General features: G+C 38.7%; 1 protein-coding gene across 8 annotated transcripts in view; it reads left to right on the top strand.

Moving 5' to 3' along the window:
- The window catches only part of SHC3 (SHC adaptor protein 3), an 87,831-nt gene that overhangs the window by 23,728 nt on the left and 39,319 nt on the right, over nucleotides 1–24,784 (top strand). For all 8 annotated transcript variants that reach the window (XM_075931868.1, XM_075931865.1, XM_075931869.1 and 5 more), the window contains 2 exons: nucleotides 7,445–7,515; nucleotides 21,891–21,954. In XM_075931868.1, coding sequence (XP_075787983.1) covers nucleotides 7,445–7,515; nucleotides 21,891–21,954 — 135 coding nt within the window. The remainder of the gene's footprint in view (nucleotides 1–7,444; nucleotides 7,516–21,890; nucleotides 21,955–24,784) is intronic.

Below are 24,784 nucleotides of genomic sequence, written 5' to 3'. Positions count from 1 at the left end.
AGTAATAGTCAAAAATGAATTAACTAGGTCACCTTTTGCAGAGCTACGTCACTTGTTAGCTGACTGCATTTATAATTGTTTTCTCCATTAAAGAGGAATGAAAAACTATTGTCAATAGTATTCAATGACCGTTTAAACTAGTGTAGAAGTACTATGCTGCAATATTGTATTATTTATTTGGAGCAATTTGTGACTCTAAAGTCACAGCTGAAGGGTCAAGTCTTATTCGTTGTTAAACTCTAAAGAAGACTTGTTTTCAGATTTTCAGTTCCATTTCTATTCAATTAATTTTTACGTTTAGTTTTTTGTTTGATCTAGAACATACGTTCTGTACAGATCTTAATGAAAAAAAAAAGAAAATGAGAAATTGCAATGAGTCAAAGTTTTGTGTATGATTACATATTGCTGTAAAATTTACAAGGGCTGTCAAAAAACTCTCACAACTCAAAAATATCAATTACAGTTAATCTCACTGTTAAACAACAAAATACCAACCAAAATGTATTAAATAGTTGTGGATGTTTTTCTTCATTTTCAATATTGATTTAAATTATGACACAGAGTACAAAGTGCTCACTTTTTATTGTTATTTTTTATTACAGATAAACACAAAAAGTAGTATTTTCAGTGCACTTCATACAAGTACTGAAGTACAATCTCTTTACTGTGAAAGTGTAACTTACAAAAATGTAGATTTTTTTCTTAGTTACATATGTTCACTCAAAAATAAAACACTATAAAACTTTAGAACCTACAAGTCTACTCAGTGCTACTTTTTGTTCTGCCAATTGATAAACAAATTTGTTTACATTGATGAGATATATTACTGCTTACTTCTTATTTACATTGTCAACAGAAAGTGAGAATGAGTGTTAACATGGTACTTCGGTATCTGGTGTTGCAAGGTATTTACTACCACATAAGCTAAACATTTGTATGCCTTTTCATGTTTCGGCCGCCCTTTGAGGGACATGCTTCCATGCTGATGATGCTCTTTAAAAAAAAGTTTCATGAATTAAATTTATGACTGAACTTGAGAAATAATTGTATGTCTCCTGCCCAGTTTTACCCACATTCTGCCATACATTTCATCTTATAGCAGTCTTGAATGATGACCCAGCACATGTTTGTTTAAGAACACTGTCACAGTAGATTTGACAAAATGCGAAGACGATTACCAATGTGTGATTTCTAAAGATAGCTACAGCGTTCAACCAAAAGTTTAAGAATCTGAAGTGCCATTCAAAATCAGAGGGATGGCATGTGGAGCATGCTTCCAGAAGTCTTAAAAGAGCAACACTCTTATGTGGAAACTAGAGAACCTGAACCACCAAGAAAGAAAATCAACCTGCTGGTGTGGTGGCATCTGACTCAGATGTTGAAAATGAACATGCATCAATCTGCACTGCTTTGGATAGTTATTAGGCAGAACCCATCATCTGCAGGGCTGCATATCTTCTGGAATGGTGGTTGGAGCATGAAGGGACATATGAATCTTTAGGTCATCTGATTATCTGGTATATAAATATCTTGCAATGCCATTTCTCCACAAAAGTTTAATAGCAATTGTTATAGATGGTTTATGTTATTAAGACATCAATAGTTTTACAAATATATTGCAGAAGTTTACTAGAAAGATCTACTATGAAGTATCATAAACATTTGAAACTAAGCTATGATCTGCTTGTGAAGTAAATGACCAAATGTATTTTGTGATGCATTCTCTCTCCTTTTTATGATCATTCTTACTAATTGACTGAATTCAGTCACTTGCAATGGCAAGTGCAATTACCATCAGTACAAATTAGTGAGATGCTCAACATAATAAATGTTCAGTTAAAATAACATTTTAAAAACATTAATTGCCAATATTCCTTTGTGGCTTATAGTCCAACTACACTTACAGTACAGCCTACCTAGACTACCACTCTGGAAACATAGCCAACAAGTTGTTACCTTTTAATACTTATGTTTCCAGAGTAGTCTAGGTAGGCTGTACTGTAAGGCTGTGTCAACACTGGCATCCCTTCCGGAAAAGGGATGCTAATGTAGCACATCGCAATTGCAAATTCCACGGGGGATTTAAATATCCCCCGCGGTATTTGCATTAACAAGGCTGCCGCTTTTTTCCGGCTTGGGGATAAGCCGGAGAAAAGCGCCAGTCTAGACGTGATTCTCCAGAAAATAAACCCTTTCAAGTAGGAATAAGAGATCATCCGGAAAAGGGTTTATTTTCCAGAGAATCACGTCTAGACTGGCGCTTTTCTCCGGCTTATCCCCAAGCCGGAAAAAAGCGGCAGCCATGTTAATGCAAATACCGCGGGGGATATTTAAATCCCCCACGGATTTGCCTATTCCAAAGTGTCTAATCTGCATCCCTTTTCCGGAAAAGGGGTGCAGTGTAGACACAGCCTAAGTGTAGTTGGACTATGAAAAGAGACTTTAACAATGGTATTGCAGTGCACTAAGCTTATTGTTTCTCAATGATGTTGAGTAAAATATGCTCATTATACAAGATGTTTGTAAGTGCCAAACTTGGAAGCTCAACCTGGGACCTGAGAATCAGTCTGGGTTCTTTTCTTCTCATGTATTCTCACCAGTTGTATAGCATCTGCTGCCCAAATTAGGTCCTCAGTTTCACCTGGTCAGCTGTTGAGGCCTTTTCAAATTATGGCTTGAGTTGCACATGCATAATTCTGATGTCCAATTATGCACCGCCCTTGGGTGACATTTTCACAATCCTGTTGCTTTTTTAGCTATTAATGATCGTCTCTGCAGCTAGAATTTAGTGAAATATCTTGTTGATGCACAAAAAGATACTGAATCCTTTTCATTCACTATTAGTCATATTGGCTGTGTAGGGCTAATAAAAGTAAAATGCAGCACAAGCACAATTTGATAATGAAAATAAAGCGATATCACTTTACATACAAGGAACAGATGTGTGGTGAGTAAGTATGTGCCATTTTCACATAGTTACTTTCCAAAATAGAAATATACTTCAGGCCTGAGCATCAAGAATTTGTGCTACTAGTGAACTGATTACAGAATATATTCTAATATATTTTAGACCTTTCTTCTTTAAAAAATTGGATATATTTCAACAAGAAACCAAGAACATTAAAGCTAGTTCACATCACTGTAGAGCTAATATCAGTTCTTACACAAAAACTAAAGTATAGCAGCCTTTACATCTGTTAGGATCTGAAGGAACTGGGTTACATAAAAGCTCTATGTGGCCAATGCACATCTTATTTGCTAACACAACCATGCTATCTCTGATATAGTTTGTACATGGCACTACATTCTGTTGGTACAAACTATAATTTTGTGAGCTGCAGGACTTCATTAAAGACAATCATCTTTTTAAGCAAATGTTGCTAGTCTATTTTAGCTCATCAGAAAGATCTGTGTCCTACTAGTAAGCAGTGTTTCTTAAACTTTTAAGCCGAGGAACATCGGGGAAAGTAATTAAGCAAAAAAAAAAAAAGGCAGCCATTTTAAACTCTGTTGTTCTCCGCGGCACACCTCACCAGTGTTCCCCGAAACACAGTTTAAGAAACACGGCTGGTTAGTAAAGTATTGATGTCCCAGTAGCTCAGTTTCAGAGATTGGGAGTACTCGACCTCTTAAGATCCGCAAACTTTATAAGCATACTCTCTATGCCATTATCTAAATAGTTGATGAAGATATGAACAGAGCCAGTCCCCAAAGTGATCCTTGCAGAATCCCACTTGTTATGCCCTTCCATCATGACTGTGGACCATTGATAACTACTCACAGAGAATGGTTATCCAACCAGTTATGTACTCACCTGATAGTAGCCCCATATATGTTGTATTTCCCGAGGTTATTGATGAAAAAGTCATGTAAGACTGTATCAAATGCTTTACTAAAGTCTAATCTGTACCACATCTACCAATTCCCCCTTATCCACAGGTCTTGTTAGTGTATCAAAGAAAGCTATCGGGATGGTTTGACATGATTTGTTCTTTACAAATCCATGCTGACTGTTTATTATCATTTTATTATCTTCCGGATGTTTGCAGATGGATTCCTTAATTATTTGCCCCATTATCTTTCCTGGCACAGAAATTAAGCTGACTCTCTCTCATCTTCCATGACTTTTCAAAGATGATAGCTAATATCTCAGATACCTTCTCAATCAGCATCTTGAGTATTTTATGATGCATTTTATTAGGCCCCGATAACTTAGACACCTAACTTTTCTAAGTAATTTTAAAGTTTTCTTTTCCTATTTTATCTACATTTATATATCAGGTGGCCTGAAAGAAGTTCTCTGAGACATATGACCACTCTCTAAAATCTAGGCAGAGATTTGCTTGGTTAGAATTCAGCAGCTTGCTTGCTAGTGGATACACCGTTCCAGAAAAATGAGATGTCATGTTTTGGGAGTTGTACTAGCCACCTTGTAGGTACTGAGCAAAAATTAAGGTGTTAACTTTGACTTGCAAATCCCTAAAGGTGCGTCTACACAGCAAAGTTATTTTGGGATAACGGCCGTTATTCTGAAATAACTATGCGAGCATCTACACAGCAATTCCGTTATTTCAAAATCATTTCAAAGTAATGAGAAGCTTATTCTGACCTCTGTAAACCTCCTTCTACAAAGAATAATGCCTATTCTGAAATAGCTATTTTGGAATAGGGGCTGTGCAGACGCTCCACTTCTGCTATTTCAAAATAGCCCCTCACCAGGGCCAGTCTAACTTGTTCCTCCCCAGTGCCTCCTGGGCCTCTAAATCGAAATAGCACATCTCTATTAGGGAAGCCTGCCTCAGACTAATTTTGGGCTTCCCTGCAGTGTAGACATGCTATTTTGAAATAAGCTATTTCAGAATAACTATCCTGGAATAGCTTATTCTGAAATAAATGTGCAGTGTAGACATAGCCTAAGTGGGTTGAGCCCAGTATATTTGAAAGAGTACTTTTTTCCATGCCAAACTGCCACTGTTGCTTGACAGAGGGGCTAGCCATCATTGGATTGTTCACAAGAGCCCCAGAGCTTCAAAACTTTCTCTCTGCCTGTCCAAAATAATCCTATTCCAGGATGTGCTGCTAGGTCCACATGTTTTTCCTTAGTTATGAGGCATTGGAAAGACTCTAGGGCTATGTCTATATTGTGCTTTCTTGCACAAGAACATATGCAAGTGAGGCACGGCAATGAATATCACCGTGCCTCATTTACATACTTAATGAGCCGCCATTTTTGCACAAGGGGCTTTTGCGCAAAAAGGAGCAGTCCACACTTGCACAAGAGCCGTTCTGCCACTTATTTTCAGGCAGAATGGCTCTTGTGCAACAGGGGAGTTTTGTGCAAGAAGGAGCAGTCTACACTTCTCTTGGTGATATTCATCGCCATGTCTCATTTGCATACGTTTTTGTGCAAGAAAGCACAATGTAGATGTAGCCTAGATGCTTATAAGACCATCAGAATGTTTTAGCTGCTAGTTATAATATACACTAAGAATTGGGTGAAGGAATAGTCTGTTTTTATAACTGCATTTTAAGTCTTTCATGGAATGCCTGAAGCAAAAATAGGCTACTCTTTTCAATGATTGAGAGCACAAATTAAAATAAATGAAAATATGTGGTTTTTGTTAAGTTGACTATATCTTTTTTGTGGATCCTTGCCTGTATATTTCAAATGGATATTTTAGAGGCTAGTATTAGTGTTGAGGAGTGATTTGAGGATGACAGAATATATACATCTGTCCTGCTGTTTGCTCCCAGGACTTTATCTATACATTCTGGTGGTAGATAGTATTTACAGTCACCTTGTTACTTGAAAACATTAGCAGCCCCCATGATTTTATATTGCCATGCAGGTTTTCCATGATTCAGGATATGTCCATGTCTTTCTAGATTTTCCCCTTTTAGGTTATTATAAACTGGTAATCATGAATATGTTGTAGACCCATCAGGCATAATTTGTAGCAAATAGAAAATAAGTTCATTACAGTATGGTACATTTTATCATTGTTTATTCCTACAGTGTTATATGGATGTTTGCTTGTTAATTTACCTCTCAGAATTTGGTTCTAAATAATTCCAGACACTCCTCCATATGCCGCATCAAAGATCTTTAGCTGATGTAGTATAGCTTCATTGAGTTCAGTTGGTAACTTGAATGGGCTTTAGGTGTTCAGTCTGCAATAACATCAAACCATCTCCAGAGATACCTAAATATAAATTTAACATCTTAACTAGGTCAATATTGTCTAACAGCATTACCAACATTTTCACTCCTTATTGGGCTTTTAGAAGACATTTAGGAGTAATTTAGAGCTAAATAACGAATGCTGAGAACCAGGCATTGTGGCTGTAAACAAACTTCATGGGACCATGGGAAACTTGACGACATCCATGATAAGTGGATATCTAGCTAACTAAAACCATGCCAGACTAGAGAATGCTGGACTCAAAAGTTCAACCTGTACAATTACATGCTATCCTTTCAGTCACATCCATACTACTTTTTGCATTTGTCTGAAAGTGATCTATGTGGCATGACCATTTCCTAGAACATTTTTTAATTCCACTCTTTTATTTTCAGTTAGATTTTTTTTAACAGCAGGGCAGATTGTATTCAGACAGCCATGTGACAGAATCTGCTTGAGTGAGATGTTTCTAAATTTGCAGAATTATCTTTAGAACAATGAAGAGATGGAATTATCTTTAGAACAATGAATAGATGGCTGTCCACGAGTGTCTTTTCAGGGGGTTTCTGAACTGAATTTGAAAGCAGTTGATTAAGAGATTAACATGTTGCTTTTCACAGCATCTGTTTTATAAAGAACCCCATAGCGGTGACTATAAAATAGGTAGGAGTTTTGGGAAAAACATATAATGTAAACATCCACTTACTGCAATCACATGTGCAGATTTGATGTTTGCATTCTCAATTGTTTTTCTCACTGATGATGTCCTCTTTCAAACATCTGATTTGGGTGTAGTTATATACAGACGTTTCACATGCTATTGTATGCTTGACTTTTTGATAATCTGGCCCATAATATATGTATCTGATTATAACAAATTGATGATAGACATGACAATATCTTGGCATATTTTTCAATGTAGCCCCTTTATATATTGATTTGATTTGTACTTCTTTGAATATCTTCAAGTCTAGTAAAGAATATGAATGTGAATGAAGCACTAAGCAGTGCATTATGTACAGTGTATTGCAATGAGATTAGACATAAAAGATATGTTGACATATATCTATATTATAAATGATATGCAGTATTTATAGAACAGCCCTGTGACCTAGAGAACCTAGTTATGAAAAACTAGCTTACAAACAAGATAAATCAGATGTAAATCAAAGATTGTACAATAATGTTTATTGATTGATTGTATTTGCTCTTAGAGCTCAACAGTGCATATAATACATTATATTTTTTCTTTCTTTCTACAGTACTTGGGGTGTATAGAAGTCTTACGCTCAATGAGATCTCTTGACTTCAACACTAGAACACAGATTACAAGGTAAGACATTTTGCAAAATAATTCACATTGTTAACTCTTGTATTGTCTCCACACTGTTAAGCATATGACTGGAGAAGAGCAGATATGCAACAAAATATCTGGCCCCATTCTATGGCCCCATTCTTATGTTTCACATTTACCGTTAGACATTTTATATTAGTGTCATTCCAGAGTTACTTAAAAGAGTATTTTCTGCCTGTTCTTCTGCCTTTTCAGGCCCAAATCAGCAAAGCATTTAAGTATGTATTTTACTGCATCCCTGTTCAGCACAGCACTTGTTTAAGTACTTATTTAAGCCCCACTGAAGTCAATGAAACTTAGCATGTGCTTACTAGTAAGCAATAACGAAACATTTTACTGAATAGGGATGGACTGCAGAATCAGCTCTCAATGCCTGAAATACTAAAAAGCCTTCAGGAATTTTCTGTGTATAAATATTTTAATTTACCCCAAAAGAAGGGTAAATATTTTTAAAAACTAAAACTCTACAGGACAGAAAATATAAATGAAAATAAATCAGTAGAATGGCAATAGAAATAAATATAATCCTATTATTTGTCCAGGCAACACATAATAAAGAGTAAACATATACTGGATAGAGAAGAGAATTTCTAAGCACAGCATTTTAAAAAAATGCATTGCTAAAGCAGTCTATAAAGATTATACTGCTTTTAAAACATTATCCATGAATAATTTTATTTATAAAGAGATTCTTTAGGAGGAAGTGCAGCACATGTTTGTTTGTATATATTCTCATTTTAGGGCATGTTCCCATTTACTTTGAATCAAACCCTTACTGTAGCAAGATGCTATTGTCTTCTAGCATTTGGATAGTATAGCTTTCAAAAAAACGTAGCAAATCAGGTGTCAAAGATCCACAGACATAAATCATTCTGTTTGAAAAGAAAAACATAAAATGGGAGCAGTGGTGAAGATTGTTGATTTTAGAATTCAGGGAGGTGGGTGTGGATGGCGATTCTGGAAAATACCTTCTGATTTCTAGGGACCCATGGGCGGTGGATAACCTCACGGCTTGGGGAGGCAAGCTCTCCAGCTCCATCCCTTCTGGCTGAGGCCCCTTCTCTTTTGCCTATCCAAAGCCCAACACTCTCCTTCCCCCATGGCCAATGCTGGCCCTTCCCCCATGGCTGCAGCCTGCTCCAGCTGGCCCTGGAGTTCCAGAGAGCCAGGGGGTGGCGTGGCTGCCACACGCCCCAGCCAGCCCTGGAGAGTCAGGTGGTGGTGCAACTGCAGCCTGCTTTGGCCGGCCCTAGAAATCCAAGAGGTGGCATGGCTGGAGCCTGTCAGCCTCGGCCCAGAGGAACCCATCCCCTCCCGAATCCAATCCTCTAGGTCTGAGCTCAGTTGGCTAGCCAGAGCCTTTGCCAGAGCCACAACTTCTGCACTGCTTTTTTTTTTTTTAAAGCATGCTGGCTTGAGCTGAACTATCGTGAATCTGTGTACCCGAACTGGGAGACTTCTCCCAGCTGCAGTATAGGCATACCCTACGGATCCTTTAACTGGGTGCTCAGATACTACGATGAGATGGATGACAGAATGTTATATACTCCCATCAAACATTCTAGGCCTTAGAAGACATTTTGAGAATTTGTCTTGTAAGCTGTCCCCATAGTTTCTCTCTTTGTTTCTACAGTATTCACAATGATGGCCATTTAAAGTGACTTCCTGCTAGGCAGAATTTTAGTTCTGACACAGGTGGCACGTTTTACTTACCTCTTGGATAGCTAAATGATACTGCTTTATAAAACAATTTGCAATACCTACTTGCTTTGGGATTTTACATCTGGATATGAGCCACTCTTTAGTTGGTATACATTTCACTTGGTTTAGCATTGCTTTTTTTCCCTCCTGTAACTAGTTTTAAGACACACTCTGTCAGGAAAACTCAACCATATTTGCCAATCAAAAAGCAGTATAATCTGCAGTCATTTTATGTGAAAATGTCACTGCTCCAGTGGTCTCTGAGCACATGAATATTTTTGGCTTTAACTGTGAAACATACTTTTGGAAAAGGACATTGTTTTGTTGAAGTTGTAGGATAGCTGATCACATATGAGGCACTTTCTTGGCTCATATTCTTTTGACCACATGTAAAACATAAAAAAGTTGTAGGCAGAAAACCTTATGTTGCTCAGAGTTTCTGATTTTTTTAAATGATGCCACGTAGATTCATTCCTTATCCATTCATAGGGTTTCATTGCAAGTCCACTGATGTCAGTTGGAATTTTTTAATCAGATGCTATCACCTGAATCTTCATTTCATGAATTTCACTGAGATTAGAAATGCCCCTGGCTTGGGTTACAGTTAAAGCAATCACCACTGCAATTTCATATTTCTCATATAAGCTTATTTTTTATTAGGAGGTCACATATTTCCCAAAATTCACCTATGAGCTTTAACCTTCATTGTAAAATGTCACATACACATCAACTGGTTCATGCTGATCTCAGTTACAAACAACAAACAAAAGTCTCTATTCAGTCACATTTATTCTAGGATTGTAGTAATTCTGTAATTTATCCATAATCGGTGCCAAATGCTCTGTGTCATTGTTCATATTCTTGTATAAACAGTGTGTAGCTGTGGTGCTACTGGGTCTTTCAAATGAGGCATTATCATTGCTTGCTTGTTAGCTGATTTCTCTGTCACTCCTTTGACCAGCGAGAATAATTTTAAAGTTTGAAAACCTTTTTGTAGTGGATCAGCAGCAGCAGGGATTGAAGCTGGGGCCTGTGATGTCTTTACTGCCTGAGCAAAAGAGGTCATGTTTAGTGAGCACTCTGGTGAGAATATGAGCCCAGTCAGAATCTGCCAGGATTCTGGAAACATCTATTTTCTGGTGAACATGCTGAAGGCTTGTCACATGAATGTGTGCATAGACAGTTGCATAGTCACTAGAGATGTTAAGGGGTAACCTTACTGAGTGATGCTTATCGGTTAACCTGGTGATCCAGCTGGGCTGGAGCAGCCCCCTACTTGTAGTGTGACACAGTGGGCCTGGCTGGGTTAGAGCAGCACACTGCCTACGTTGTGGTTCAGTGGGCCCAGCCCAAGCAGCCCTGGCCATGGTGTGGCGGGGTTGCTTAGCCTGTCCAGAGCAGCCCATAGCATGGCCTGGCTGGGCTGCAGCTGCTCCCACCACAGTGCACTTGCTCAAGCCTGGCTGGGCCTGCCATGCCGTAGGCAGAGGACTGCTCCACCACTATTCGATTAAACATAGTGTTGAACCGGTTAACTTTTTAAATGATATCCCTAGTAGTCACTCCTAATATAACATTGACAGTTCATCCCATGTTGGGACTTCCCATTGCATACTCCTCTTTCTTGTGGGGCAGATTTTCAAAAGATTTCAGCTCTCACAATTAGCGCCAGATTTCTGAAGAGCTCAGCACCCAATTAGGCACCACCATAAGTGGCTACGTTTTCAGAAGAGATGAGCTCTTTTGAAAAATCTGACCCTAAAATTCCTTTTCCCAACTTTTGCCAATATCAGTAATGAGTAGTAAGGAGAGGTAAGAGATTCCCGAGGAGGTGATCACAAGTAAAGGAGCCAAGGAGTAGTTTTATCTGAAGCACAAAACCCTAAGAGCTCAGAAAACTTAAATTCAATAGTACACACATCTATTGCATCTTTAAAATAATACCAAGAGGTGGAATGGGAGGGAGACAAAGTTCCTGGAGAGGGATCAGGTTAAAAGGTTGTGTAAATGTCATGTATTTGATAATATGCATTGTTCAGGTGTATAGAATTTATTTTTGGCCAGCTTGTGACCCATTCTACTGGCAAGCTTTTACTCTTAAATAGTCCTAAGGCTTGTGTGAATAAGTGCTCATCCTTATGGGTGAAAGGCTCAACAATCTTGCCCATAATCCAAGGAGAAGAAAGTTGTAATTCACTGGGAGCTTCTGTTGATCTCAAGAGCAAAAATTTCTAAGACAGTTTTTAAAATTATGCCCATGGTGTGTCACATCTAAGCTTTTGCATATGCAAAATCACAGAGTTGTCCATACCTGTTACATTGATGTTTGCTTGTGGAGAGAAAGACAGGTTCCTTTTAGTCAAATCGCAGAACTGAGAGTCAGGCTCGTAGGTTCTATAGATTCTGGCTTCTTGTGTCTCCTTGGACAAGCCACTTAATTTCTTTGGACCACAAAGGGTTGTGAGATTAAATAAATTAATGTTTGTAAAGTGCACTGAAATCTTTTGATGGAAAGGACTGTAGAACATTAATAATGCTGATTGAGATTTTAAAAGAGTTTGATGTCCAAACAGAGTTAGATGTCCAAATTTCATTAGAAATTAATGGGATTTAGGTCTACAAATCCCCTAGAAGGTTTTGAAAATCCCACCCATTATTATTAATGAGATATTTTTTATACTGAAATCCAGAATATGCTTGGGCAAAACTAACACATGAAAAACTGGTGAAACTTTTGAAGACCCAGATAAATATGATTTGCTTAGGGGTCTTTCTTTTCTTAAGATTAGTTGTGGAAAATATAAGCTATGGTCACTGTGTTTCACTTGACACTTTGAATTGTTTATCATTTAAAAAAAATTAAAATGTTAAATATTTAATAGTTCATGTACTTTTCTCCTTGAGTGAAATCAATGAACAGCTGCTTCCATTTACTATACTAGTAGTAAAAGGGTATCAACTGAGTGCTGGCCAGAAAAAGGTAGTATTATATCATTTTGTGGGCATTGTTTATGGAGAAATGAATAGGTAAGTATGAGTTGTATGAGATTTTTCCTTGATTGTTATGAAATTTGAAGTTGCCAGAGACTTTTACTATAAAGCAAATATGAAAATTAGAGTGTTGTTGTATTGTCACTTGTACCTATTCTTCTGTAATCTTCATGTGAATCTTTGAACTTTTAAATGGATGTGCAAGCAAAAGTATCAGCAGATATAGATAATGGTAAAATAAAGCCAACTGAAATCACAGATTGCATAATTAACTATCCATTGGCAATTCTTGGCACACACATGAAGTAACGATAACTTGCCTGGGCAGCAGGATGAACAGAACTGTTCCATTTTCAATGTAAAGGAGGAGCAGCAGGCCAGACAACTGAACTAACTGCAGCTGGCAACTGGTCCTAAACTCACCATGACTCCTTCCACCATCGCCACTGAAAGAGGCCACCCTTAAAGTTTTTTGGTCAGGCCATTTGTGTCCTCAAACTTTTTATTAAAAAAAATTACCAGGTAAAATATTTTTGCCACACATGCAATGTTTACTGTTCATCTAATACACAAGTGTCTACATCTGTGTGCTTATTGTTGAATTTGTTATATTATAATGAGTTTTAGCTACCATGTTGCATGCATGAGTGTACTATACATTGGTCTGAATTATAATTGTGTTGCATGTACAGTTCGTCATACTACAGGTCTCTGGATTAAAAGGCTGCATGTTCAGTGTTGTTGTTAGCTAATCTAGTGAAATTAGTTTAGTGCATGCAGCATCTGAAAGCCATCCCACCATACTGAGTGAAACATTATGTTGCATGTTCTAAGTAGAGCATAGGAGTGGAATAACTTATATTAGTGATGGGCCTGAATACAAAGCCAGATCCTAGTCCCCTATAGTGTGTGTAGAGATGAGATACTCCAAAAGGGCTCCCAAACCAGATTCAGATCTTGTGGTTGCATTCTACCTTCATAAGGGGCGGAACCAAAATCATAAATACACTTTTCCATCCAGCACCATCCCCCGGACTTTTGAAGAGGAGGTATTCAAAATTCAAATACAAGGTATAGAACTAGGCTCAGGCCCACCACTAATTTTATTTAGGTGAAATTTCAGTTCATAGACTATTTCTTTACCTATTTTGTATTATTTACAGAAACTCATTGCCAACAAAGCTCACCCAAATGGAAGAAAAACATTGGAAAGGAAAAATGGGTCTACTGTAGCTTATGAAGAAACTTAGGTAACATATATTTTAAACAATAAGTCTTATATAGTCACTGAATTCCCTCCCCCACTTTCCCCATATCTTCTCACCTCTCAGCTACTTGGAAAATATACTACTTTTGCTTGGAAAGCACCAAGGCCCTATAGTTCAAGTGTACTTAATGGACCATGGAATTTGCAGTCTTGATGATATTGCTGGGAGTGTGCCACACACAGACTCCGATTGCAAGTGACCACATCACAGCTGTGTGTTGACAAAATGATGATGAAGAAGCTTTTTCTCTCCTTGTACAGCTACATGGGGCTGAGCTCTGGGGAGCACAGTGACAGCATGCTATTGCTCCTCTCCTCAGGGAGGAGACAGGAGTGTGCTTATAACACCAGGCAAGGGGAAGGAGAGCAATCTATACCACCTTTTATGAAAGGAGGAGCTTTGTTTCTCTTCTTGGGGCTCCAGAAAGACTTCCCCCTTCTCAGGTCTGAGATTCAAAATCCCTGTGTATCTCATGGTGTTCTTTACATAATCTGAGAATCTTCAGTGGAAGCCAGATTAGCAGTAGAAGTAGTAATTTATTAGTAATGAGTTTCATACCTGGAAATGTGACCAAGGGAACAACAGCTACTCATATGCACCCAGTAGCATGAATAATACCTGGGTAACTAGTAATTTATCATACCTGATACTTACGCTTAGGATATATCTATACAATGTTCATCTGTTGGAAGAAGATATGCAAAATCAGAGCTAATTTGCATATTGTCTTCTGATTGCGTTATCAGAAGAGGTTTTTTTTCAAAAGTGAAAGCAGTTTAGATGGGGAGGGGGTCCGAAAGAACCCTGTACACCTCATTTTTTAAGGACAAAGGGTTCTTTCAAAAAAGGGGGTTCTTTTGAAAAAAACCCATCTAAACTGCTTTCACTTTTGAAAAAAACCTCTTCCAGTAACGCGATTGGAAGAAGATATGTAAATTAGCCCTGATTTTGCATATCTTCTTCCAACAGATGAACGTCGTCTAGATGTACCCTTAACAGAGTAAGAAATACTGATGGGGAATAATTTACATCTGCCCATTTAGCTCCCATAAAGTACCATGAAAATGTGTTAGACCAAACAGACTTTAAATGTACTTCCTTAATTTTAATGTATTATTATTATGGAAACCTATTTAGTAGGGTTGGAATAATTTGATTGACCTATGATATTTAAAAAATAATGAACAGAAGTGGACCATAATGATAATTTATTACATCTGGGCAGCCCTCTTTGTCGTCTTCTGCTAGGTTCTATGAGTAACAAGGAGATTCAGAGAGGATAGGTCGGAGAGATATTTGAAGACTAATTTGCCAAAGAAGTGAAGCTGTCAGCTCTTCCATGGATGTAGCTGCACCCTGCATTATCAGACAAAAGGCTGAGGAACCTGAGCAATTATTTTGGCTTTTCTTAGCAAAGATAAATAAATTCAGTTAGTGAATAACTGTTTTTGTATTAAGGTACAAAATGCAAAACATTTCCTGACTCTGAAATGTTATGAAAATACCTGTGTGTATGAAGTTTGGAGTTTGTGGCAACTGGGAGGTTAGCTAGAAAGAGAATAAAGGCGGTGAGACTGTCAGGTCTACATTTTGAAAGTAGAACATTTTACTGAAGCAAAAAAACCAAGAGAAAATTTGGGGACTCAGTTCTGTAGTTAGTGGGATGCAGAGGGGCTTTATTCCTGCTTTTAAAGGCAAATCTCAGTGAAAAGTTTACTGTGGAGTCATTACTTGACAATTAGGAGACTGTCAAATTGTTAACACCAGATGGGTAATGTGACCTCAGACACATGAGAAACGCCGAGGTGTGGGCAAATTGAGTGACTTTTTAAAAATCATGCATAATTAGAATGCCACAAGATATTCCAGTGAATACCACTCTCCAGGTGGCTTGTAACATCGGGGATAATATTCTACCAGCTGATGTGTGGAGGCGGCCCAGAGTCAGACCCCTATTACATGAGTTCATCAAGGCTGATCTAGTGTTGGACTCTCAGGCTATCAAACCCTTGTGGCTGCACAGGAATGGACCAATCGGTGAGGAATCACAATGTTGAAGAAGAGAAGATAACTAAACTGTAGAACTCGTTGTCTTAGGATGTTGCTAAGGCCAAGTTCTTCAGGCAGAAAAGAAGGGATTGGACATTTATATAAATAATAAGATGAGCCAGTTTTACAATTATCAATCCAAAACCAAGAGTTGTTGGAAGAATTATAAGAGCTCATGCTTTAGGGTTTCAGGCAATCTCTGTCTATTAATGATTAGTGGAAGAGTCACACGGGTTAAGTATCCCACATCTGCTTACCAGGGGCTCTGAAGCAGCAGGAGTTGGCTGCTCTTAGAGAAAGGAAACTAGATTAGATAAACTTTACTTTGCGTCTGAACTAGTATGGCAATTCCTTGTCTACTGTGAGCCAGTGGTTGAGCTAGGACTAGAACCTAAGTTTCTGTAGTCTTAGTACATTGCCTTGCCCACTGGTCTGCACTTTTAGAGGCATGTTGGAATAGTGAATGATGACTTGCAAAGAAAGTTGGAGAATTATGGCTTCTTAGCTAAATTGATCTAGACTTTAAAATAGGTTCTTCCTTTAGTTTGTGGGCATCATTGCACTTACCTTCCAAAGCCTCAGCATTTTATGAAAAAGAGAATCCCTCTTGATGTGTACATGCAAATACATGCTTTTTGCGTGTACACTATATATGTACAAAAAAGGCATGCACCATATTAGAAGATTGTGTGAAAATATACCTCTTCTACTGGAAGGGCTTTTAGAGTCCATAAGATGTGTAAAAATAAAAAGGTCTTATTTTCAGAAATAAGCACTACTATGTGCACAAAAATGGATTTCTGTTCCTAACTGGTATTCACATAATTGTGCACAAAAATCAGATGTGTGTGGTCCCAAAATTGACCCTCTGTACTTGCAAAGGGTACTTATGTATACAAATTAGGTGTGTAATTGCATGCAGAATTCCACAAGACCTTTTCTGATTTTTTTTAACTAGCTTATTAGAAGTAAGTTTCAACTACAGTAAACTTCCGATAATCCGGCACCTTTAGGACCCAGGGGGTGCTGGATTATCAGATATGCCGGACTAACAGAAGGGGGGGCTATGAGGGGTCTGGGGTGGGGTGGGGGGATGCTATCCCAGACCCCCTCAGAGCTCTCCCTTCTGATAGTCCGGCTCTGCCCCAGGAGTCCCCAATTCAGCCGCTGCTGGTCAGTTTCAACAGTGGCTGAATCGGGGACGCCTGCAGCAGAGCAGCTGGGGTGCTGCTGGGTTGGTCCGGTAGCGCCGACCCTTGGCGCCACGAGACCAACCCGTCAGCACCCCAGCTGCTCTTGGGGACGCCTGGGGCAGAGCAGCTGTGGTGCTGACGGGTTGGTCCCGCAGCGCCGCTCCTCGGCGCTACTGGACCAACCCAGCAGCACCCCAGCTGCTCTGCCCCAGGTGTCCCCAAGTCAGCTGCTGCTGATACTGATCAGCGGCTGACTCCAGAAAGCCCGAGGCAGAGCTGCTCTGCCCCGGGCTTTCTGGAGTCAGCCCTGGTCAGTTTCAGCAGCGGCTGAATCGGGACGCCTGGGACAGAGCAGCTGGGGCGCTGCTGGGTTGGTCTGGTAGCGCCAAACCTCGGCGCTGCGGGGACCAACCCAGCAGCACCCCAGGTGCTCTGTCCCAGGTGTACCCAAGTCAGCTGCTGCTGAAACTACCAGTGGCTGATTCCAGGAAGCTGGGGCAGAGCAGCTCTGTCTCGGGCTTCCTGGAGTCAGCCGCTGGTCAATTTCAGCAGCGGCTGAATCCGGGACAGCTGGGATGCTGCTGGGTTGGTCCCGCAGCCCCGAGGGGCAGCGTTATTGGACCTACCCGGCAGCACTCCAGCTGTTCTGCACCCTGCTTCCCGGATTCAGCGCTGGTCAGTTTTAGCAGTGGCTGAATCGGGGAAGCTGGGGGCAGAGCAGCTCCAATGGTCTGGCTGCCCAGAGCACTTCCGGGTTCCTGATGGTGCCGGACCATCAGGAGCGCCGGACCGTCAGATGCCGGACCATCGGAGTTTTACTGTATATAAAATACTCTGTACTGCTTGTGCATAAAACTGTAGAATTTTCCAGATCTCGTAGTAGCTTAAACGACATTGATTTATAAAACTGCATTTTATTCTTATTTTATGTAGAATTTCGTATGCAGGTGAATAAATTCCTATAAAGGATTAATATCAGTGAAAAATACTGGTTATGCTAAGAAAGTCTGCCTGGTTTTTCCCCTAATAAATATGCATCCATGGAAGTTTGAAAATAACAACACCACTACACCAAATTAATGGATAACAAGTATCATTGGCAGTGAAGGTGTTAAAAACATCTATGCATTGTTGACATAGGGTGCTCTGAAATATTAAATTTAGAAAACATTTTTCAAATGCATATAGAAAACTCTGCAAGAGTAACAATTGGGCTAATCCTTTTGAATTACTATTGTGTAGTTCGATATATCTAACTATAAGTTATGTTACGTAGCTAATCAACTCCAGCGAGGTATTTCTCTATTTATTAGAGTTGATTATACAGTACTGATAGTGTATACAATTTATAAAATGTGACAAGAATGGAATGGCCAGCTTGTTTGTGTTTCCTCCTTACAGGTCTATCATAAACAGAGAGAATCCCCAATTGTAAGAAAAAAACTGAGAAGCTGAAGGGAAGAAAAAGAGAAATAGCTTTATACCATGCTGTATAAGTTTACCACAACTTGTGTGCGTGTCCATATTCATCACCGCCAGCTGATTTTACAAATCCTCTCCTCCATGCTTTCTATGATTTAGAATAAGTAGGCCAATCCATATTCCTATTTTGTGTTCGATGTAACCATTTCACATCATTAGATCTTTTTACCCCATGTACAAGCAGCTCTGCTCCAGGATTATTCACTGTACCCTTGTAACACAAGACCTGTCCATCAGCCTTTCATCTTTCTCTTCTGTACTCTCAGTTCTATTTGCATTAGCTACTTTTTTATCCTCGTCTCTATCAGACCCCATCAGTTTGCCTCTTCACCTTTAAAGCACCACTAACTGTGATATGTGAGCACTAGCCATTAAGGCTTCTAACTATTCCTTTAATCATGTCAAATGCTAAAATGTTTGGTACCTTTTTTATAAGTGAACAAACAATATTCTGATTATTAAATATATTTCTGAAAGTTTATTTATGGCCTCTGTGGGATTTTTTTTCTGTATTAAAGTGTTATTTTAATTTAAATATAACCCTTGTTTCTCCTTAGCAGGTGGTAGCTACTGTAATTTGTTTATTAAAAGGACTGACAAAGAAAGACTGTTCAGAAATAAATGAGGGCAGACTTCAGAATTCATCCAGAAATATGCAGTTTTTTTCCTAAGTAAAGTCATTGCATGTTTTTTGCATACAGTAGTGTATAGACTTCTCTTTGTTTCTGTTTCTCGCCATTTGAATCGTTGGGTGTGGGATTCAGGCTGGCAAAGATAAAAATGGAAGTATGGGATAATGTGGATAGATGAGAAAAAACGGCAAGTTTTATGGCTGTGGCACACAAGCCATTTTATGTGTGCAAATTTCTAGTCTCAAAATTGATGTATCAGGTTTTTTCTTATAATTCAGTTAAAAAGTCAATGTCACTTTTACATGCCCATCTTCATTCCCCTCCACCCCCCAAAAATAGCTTCAGCACTCTCTTTTCATAAAACATAATCAATTAAACGAGTTAAATAAATGTAACAAATCCAAAACAAAGCAAGCAAGGGTACATTCATGTTATTGTGAAAACAAAATGTTTAATAAAGAAAGAGATTTCAGCTTCCTTAAGGCTAGAAGTGTGCACAAAGTATGATGTTTAAAGTTCTGAAAAACAAATAACAGAATTATAGACTTTTAAATGGAACATGATGCCAATGTGAAAGGCATGCTTTTCTTTCTCACAAAAATATCAGATCATCAATGAGGTAAGACTGGAGAAATGCAGTATCGCATACAGACAGCACTTCACTGGATATATTTGCTTGCTGAAATCTGAAAACAGATAGTGTGTTTTGTACTGAGAAAATGACGTCAAAGTATGACCGTCTGCAAAGCAGAAAATTGTTGTACAGATTTGGCACTCAGCATGTGGTCCTTGCAATCTGTGCAGAGGCAAAAATACTGATCTAGTGCTGCACTATGCAGTACGTGCCTCGTTACCATAATGGCATAAGGCATAGAAATGTTTGCACATATTTCTGAAAATCACTTTTCCATGTCAAGCAAGCAGTACATTTATGTCTAAATTTTCCAGAGTCCATGCCATTGATTAATCATGTGAATGTGCCACAAACTTGTATTTTCAGGTTTAGCTACATGTTTGTATGCACAAGTCCGGTAAGCGCACTCTCAAACAAGCAGCTGTCAGCATAGTTAATCTGCTTTGATATGTGCCTGTACAAAGAATTGTGGGTGCAAAATTGGAGAGCATGATACTTAATATGAGACTCAAATAATGAGTAAGGAAGTGGTTAAAGGGGAAATTACAATGAGCTATGCTAGAAAGAGAACAGTGGAATTTCCTGGTGGAGTCAGGGATCAGTCTTGGTCCAGTGTTACTTAACAGTTTAATTAATGACCTTGGCACAAAAAGTGGAAGTGATCTAATAAAGTGTGTGGTTATTACAAGGTTGGGAGGAGGCCTGGACTATCATTTAAGGAGATTTGGTGCCCTTAAAAACTGGAATAATAGAAATGGGATGGAATTTAATAGCGCAAGGTCATGAACTTCAATGACTAAATTCAGTCACTGAATGGTGAAATGGAGGGATTTAATCTTGCTTTAAGGGCCTGATCCAAAGTCTGTTGAAGTTAATGTCAAGTGTTCTGGTTTGGGCCCTAGGTGAGAAATGCCACACGGCCTTAGCTATAGAGTCGTTTCCTCTATAATCAATCAATAACTTCATTTGTTAGACAATCATCTGGGTGTGCACTCACATACATGCATGCTCATACACCACACTCATGCTGATCTCATACATTCAGATGGATTATGTATTGTCAGAGTAGAATTAATGTAATATTTCCATTATTAATGATCTTTCAGGTTGTTTTTGAGATTTTGGCTATTTCTAGTTGTGTGGGTTTTCAAGCTTGCTGTGGTGTGGGGTCTCTCCAGTTTTTTATTTATATCAAAAAAGATTTTGTATAAAAGAAATGTCAGCTGTCCACTTGGAAGTATACGCACAATATTCTGTTAATAATTTGAGATCTCCCTCAAAATTTAATACTGTTAAACTGAAAAATATTGTTTATCTTTATATGTTTAAATATATGTTTGTTTATCTCAGTGGAGCCATTACAAACTATTTCATCAATCTAGCCTAGGTCCATTACAGCTTTGATACTGACGTGTCTAAGAATGACTGTGCATGCATGTTTACAGATTTTCAAGGATTAACAATTAGGCTGGCACATTTGACCTATTGTTTAAATACCAAAAGGGCCTAAAGATATTTAGCTTCATGATCTGCAAAATTACATTTTGAAATGTAGTCATATTCTACATTCAAATTACCCCTGAGTGTATGTTTCTTTCACCTAGCCTATTAGCATTAATTTCCAATGACACAGGTGTTGTTAGAAAATGAAAACATAATGTATATGATAAGATATTTGTAGGGCTAAGTCAAGGTCACAAAATATGGGGGTCATAACAAATAAATACCAGTAAAACCTTTACACCATAACACACTATCATATATTTTCTTTACAACATGTACTTTACAGCAGAATGATTGCAGAAATATTTTTGGGAGTTTTGATGCTACGTGAAACCAGCCTTGCTTCACTCCTCAAAAGTGTCAGAGAGGGAGGAAAATTATCATTTCTATGTTCTAAATGTAGGAAAAAACAAAAATAAATACAAATATTTTCAAACAGTGTTTAACACTTAAGAGCAATATTGATTTTAAGACCCAATCTCTCACAAGGATTTTAAAAAATGAAAATTGTGCAGCATATACCAGCTCTCCAGTAGTGTAAAGAATCAATTTTAGAATCAATCAAGAAACCTTGAACCAAAATTGAGTTTTATCTATCTTGTACCTCAGAGCAGAGTAGTCTAAATTTGGAGAAACATTCACATTTGTGCAGGAAAGTAGGAGGGAAATGTTTTTGGCAGTTTGTGTGTACCTTGTTTTTTTTTTTTATTGATTCAGTTTTAAAGATCATCCTCTGGTGAGAAAAGAACTAATTGACTCACTAGTTATTGGGTCTTCACTTGAGAGTGACCCATGCCATAAAGAACTAAGTTATCTAATATTCCCCTTCAGTGCAATTTGAACATATAATGAAGAAACAAATACCTACATTTGCTTTAAAGCTTATTTTCTGTCTTCACAGGGAAGCAATCAGCTGTGTTTGTGAAGCAGTACCTGGAACCAAAGGAGCCTTCAAAAAAAGAAAGGTATTTTTCTTTCTTTCTTGTCAGTAGACCATATTTCCTTAGGTCAGCATCGTGGAAACCCAGACACAGTGGGCAGGTGAGTTGAAGTCAGAGTGAGAATTGCAAATGCAAAATCTTTCAGCCTTCTCTGTTGCAGCCACCGTAAATTGCACCTACTGCCCTTCTGGTCAACATCACTCACCAGAAGTCAAAGTAAGGGAGTGTCTCCTCTGCATATAAGATCCATATCATGGCTAGAAGCATATCTGGGTGGGGAAGTGGCTGGGGAGTGAGTGAAGTCTTAGTTCTGGCCCCATACTATGGGCCACAGCAAAGGGGGGGAAGTACACTGTGCCAGATATATGGTTGACACAAACTGTTGCCCTCCTGAAGCAAGAAGGGAAGCAGCCAGATACCATATTGTGACTCTGAGTGCTTGTACAAACCTCTGGAGCAGCACAACCTTGAACTGCCCCTTACTCAGGGCTTTTGGCATGGCTACAATTTAGCCTTTAGGAAGCCTAATTTGAAGTGATGTCAGCTTACATCTGAAATAGATTACAGTTATACTATCAACATAAATAGAATGTATGGGGGAGGGTTCAGAATGAGAACCCACGCATTGTCCTTGCTGACTTTGACCCCTTTTTCTGGTATATTTTTACCTGTTATGGGCCACCTGTGATATTGTATTTAACTACAAGTCAAACACACACAAACATTAAAAAAATAATGCTCATCAAAGCAATGGAATCTGCTTTAGAATTGCTTTTTCAAAAAATACCTTCCATATTCAGACTTTCTAATGGGTGCTCTTAATCAGAAAGTAAAAGCAAGGAAAATGTCTTTTTTCTTGAAAAAAAAATAACATAAAAGAGCATTGGGAAAATGGGTGAAAGGGAGTTCCTAGTGCCCAATCAGCCGGCTTGTTGAATCAGGCTATGTTTATGCTACAGAGTTTTTTCGGAAAAACTTCATTTACGTCCACACTGCGATTGCGTTCTTTTGAAAGAAAATTGAAAGACCAGAAGGGTTTTTCCGACACTGGTAAACTTCTTTTTATGAGGAAGAAGGCTTTTCCCAAAGGGGCTCTTTCAGGAAAAGGTGTGTGTGGATGGGGAAGAGGGAGTTCTTTCGAAAAAAAGAAAAGAGAAAAAAGCACAGGTGCCCTGGTGTCCACTCCATCCATAGTAATCACAGCTTAATTGTGAGATAGTGTCCATTCAGTGTGGATACTATCTTTCGAAAAAGCAGATTGCTTTTTCGATGCGCTTTGGCAGTGTGGACGCTCTCTTTTGGAAAAAGGGTTTTCAGAAGATCTCTTCCGGAAAAGCTTCTTCCGAAAGAAGCCTGCAGTCTAGATGTAGCCTCTGTGTGTGTTAGGCTATGTCTACCCTGCAACGTTTTGGCAACACACAAGTTGCCAAAAAGAAAGTCACTAAGGAAGTCGTGGTAACTCTAGTTAGGAATTGGGAAGAAATGCTACTTTTAAAACAAACCAGCCCTTTGGAAAGGGAAATGGTGCTGGTAGCAGCACATCAGCGAAATTTTAACCACCACAACAACAAGAACAACAAAATCATGAACTTTTGCAGGTCTGTTCCCCATCCTGTCTTCATAGTGACTCCCATATTTTTGTCAGTTTTAGCTCATGTGTCTTAACTTACGTGGCTAGGGAAAATTCTCATAGACTCATAGACTTTAAGGTCAGAAGGGACCATTATGATCATCTAGTCTGACCCCCTGCACAGTGCAGGCCACAGAATCTCACCCACCCCTCCCAGAATAATGCTCTCACCTATATCTCAGATATTGAAGCCTTCAAATACTTTGAAGACCCCAAGATGCAGAGAATCCTCTAGCTGTGATCTGTACCCCATGCTACAGAGGAAGGCGAAAAACCTCCAGGGCCTCTAGTCTGTAATAGGGATTTATTGTTCACTCTGAAGATCATACTCTGCAGATATTCTGTTGTGGATCTCCCTTTGATATCACTGCGATTTCCACTCCACACATGGAGAGAGTGTTCAACAGAGATTTGCAGTGCAAGCTGAAAAGAAGACTAATAGTTTACATAGAAAAAATTATTCTGCATGAAGTACACTGGCTTAGTGTGTGCAGTTATATCTGCTTTCAGCAGCTGTCTCTAATGAGAATAAAACTCCACTACGTACTTATAGCCAATAATGTTATTCCTTCATTTCAAGTATTAAGAATATGTGCTTTTGGTGTTGTAAATACAGGATTTGACCCCCCCTGGCTATTGTACACTTGTAATGCTGTGTAACCCATGGTTTGTTGTTATTTTACACAATTTATGCTTTAACCATTTTGTTATTTGTGTTATGAGAAATGACCTAGAGAGAAAAGTAGCAGCCCATAAGAAGTGATCACTACTCATGCAGATTAAAAGTTATCGTTCTTGAATATTAGCCCTTAAGATGTCAGCTGATCCTGTGTGAAGTGTGCATTGTACATCTTGCATGCTAGAAACTGGAGGGCTACTATTAGCAAGTTGGGCTCCTGTACTGACCATAGACTGGCTAGAGCTTTTGTCTCAGAGGTACAATAGATATGAGCCTTCATCAATTCCCTGGAATGGCTGATGTTATCTTGGATGAGGTTTAAAAACAACAAGCAGTCCTGTGCACCTTAGAAATTAACAAAAACTATATAGTATCATGAGCTTTTGTGGTAAAACCCACTTGATCAGATGAGTTGGAGTGGAAATAACAGACTCCAAGATCCATATAACAGCAAAAGTAGTACCTGTCAATTGTAGGACCCATGTTAACGAGGCTAATTAAGAGGGCTGGATGTGTCCTTTTCATAGCTTTTGATGTGAAAATGT

The sequence above is a fragment of the Pelodiscus sinensis genome, chromosome 6 (genome assembly GCF_049634645.1).
Source record: "Pelodiscus sinensis isolate JC-2024 chromosome 6, ASM4963464v1, whole genome shotgun sequence".
Classification (NCBI taxonomy): Eukaryota; Metazoa; Chordata; order Testudines; family Trionychidae; genus Pelodiscus; species Pelodiscus sinensis.
This window is presented reverse-complemented; position numbering and strand designations above follow the sequence as displayed.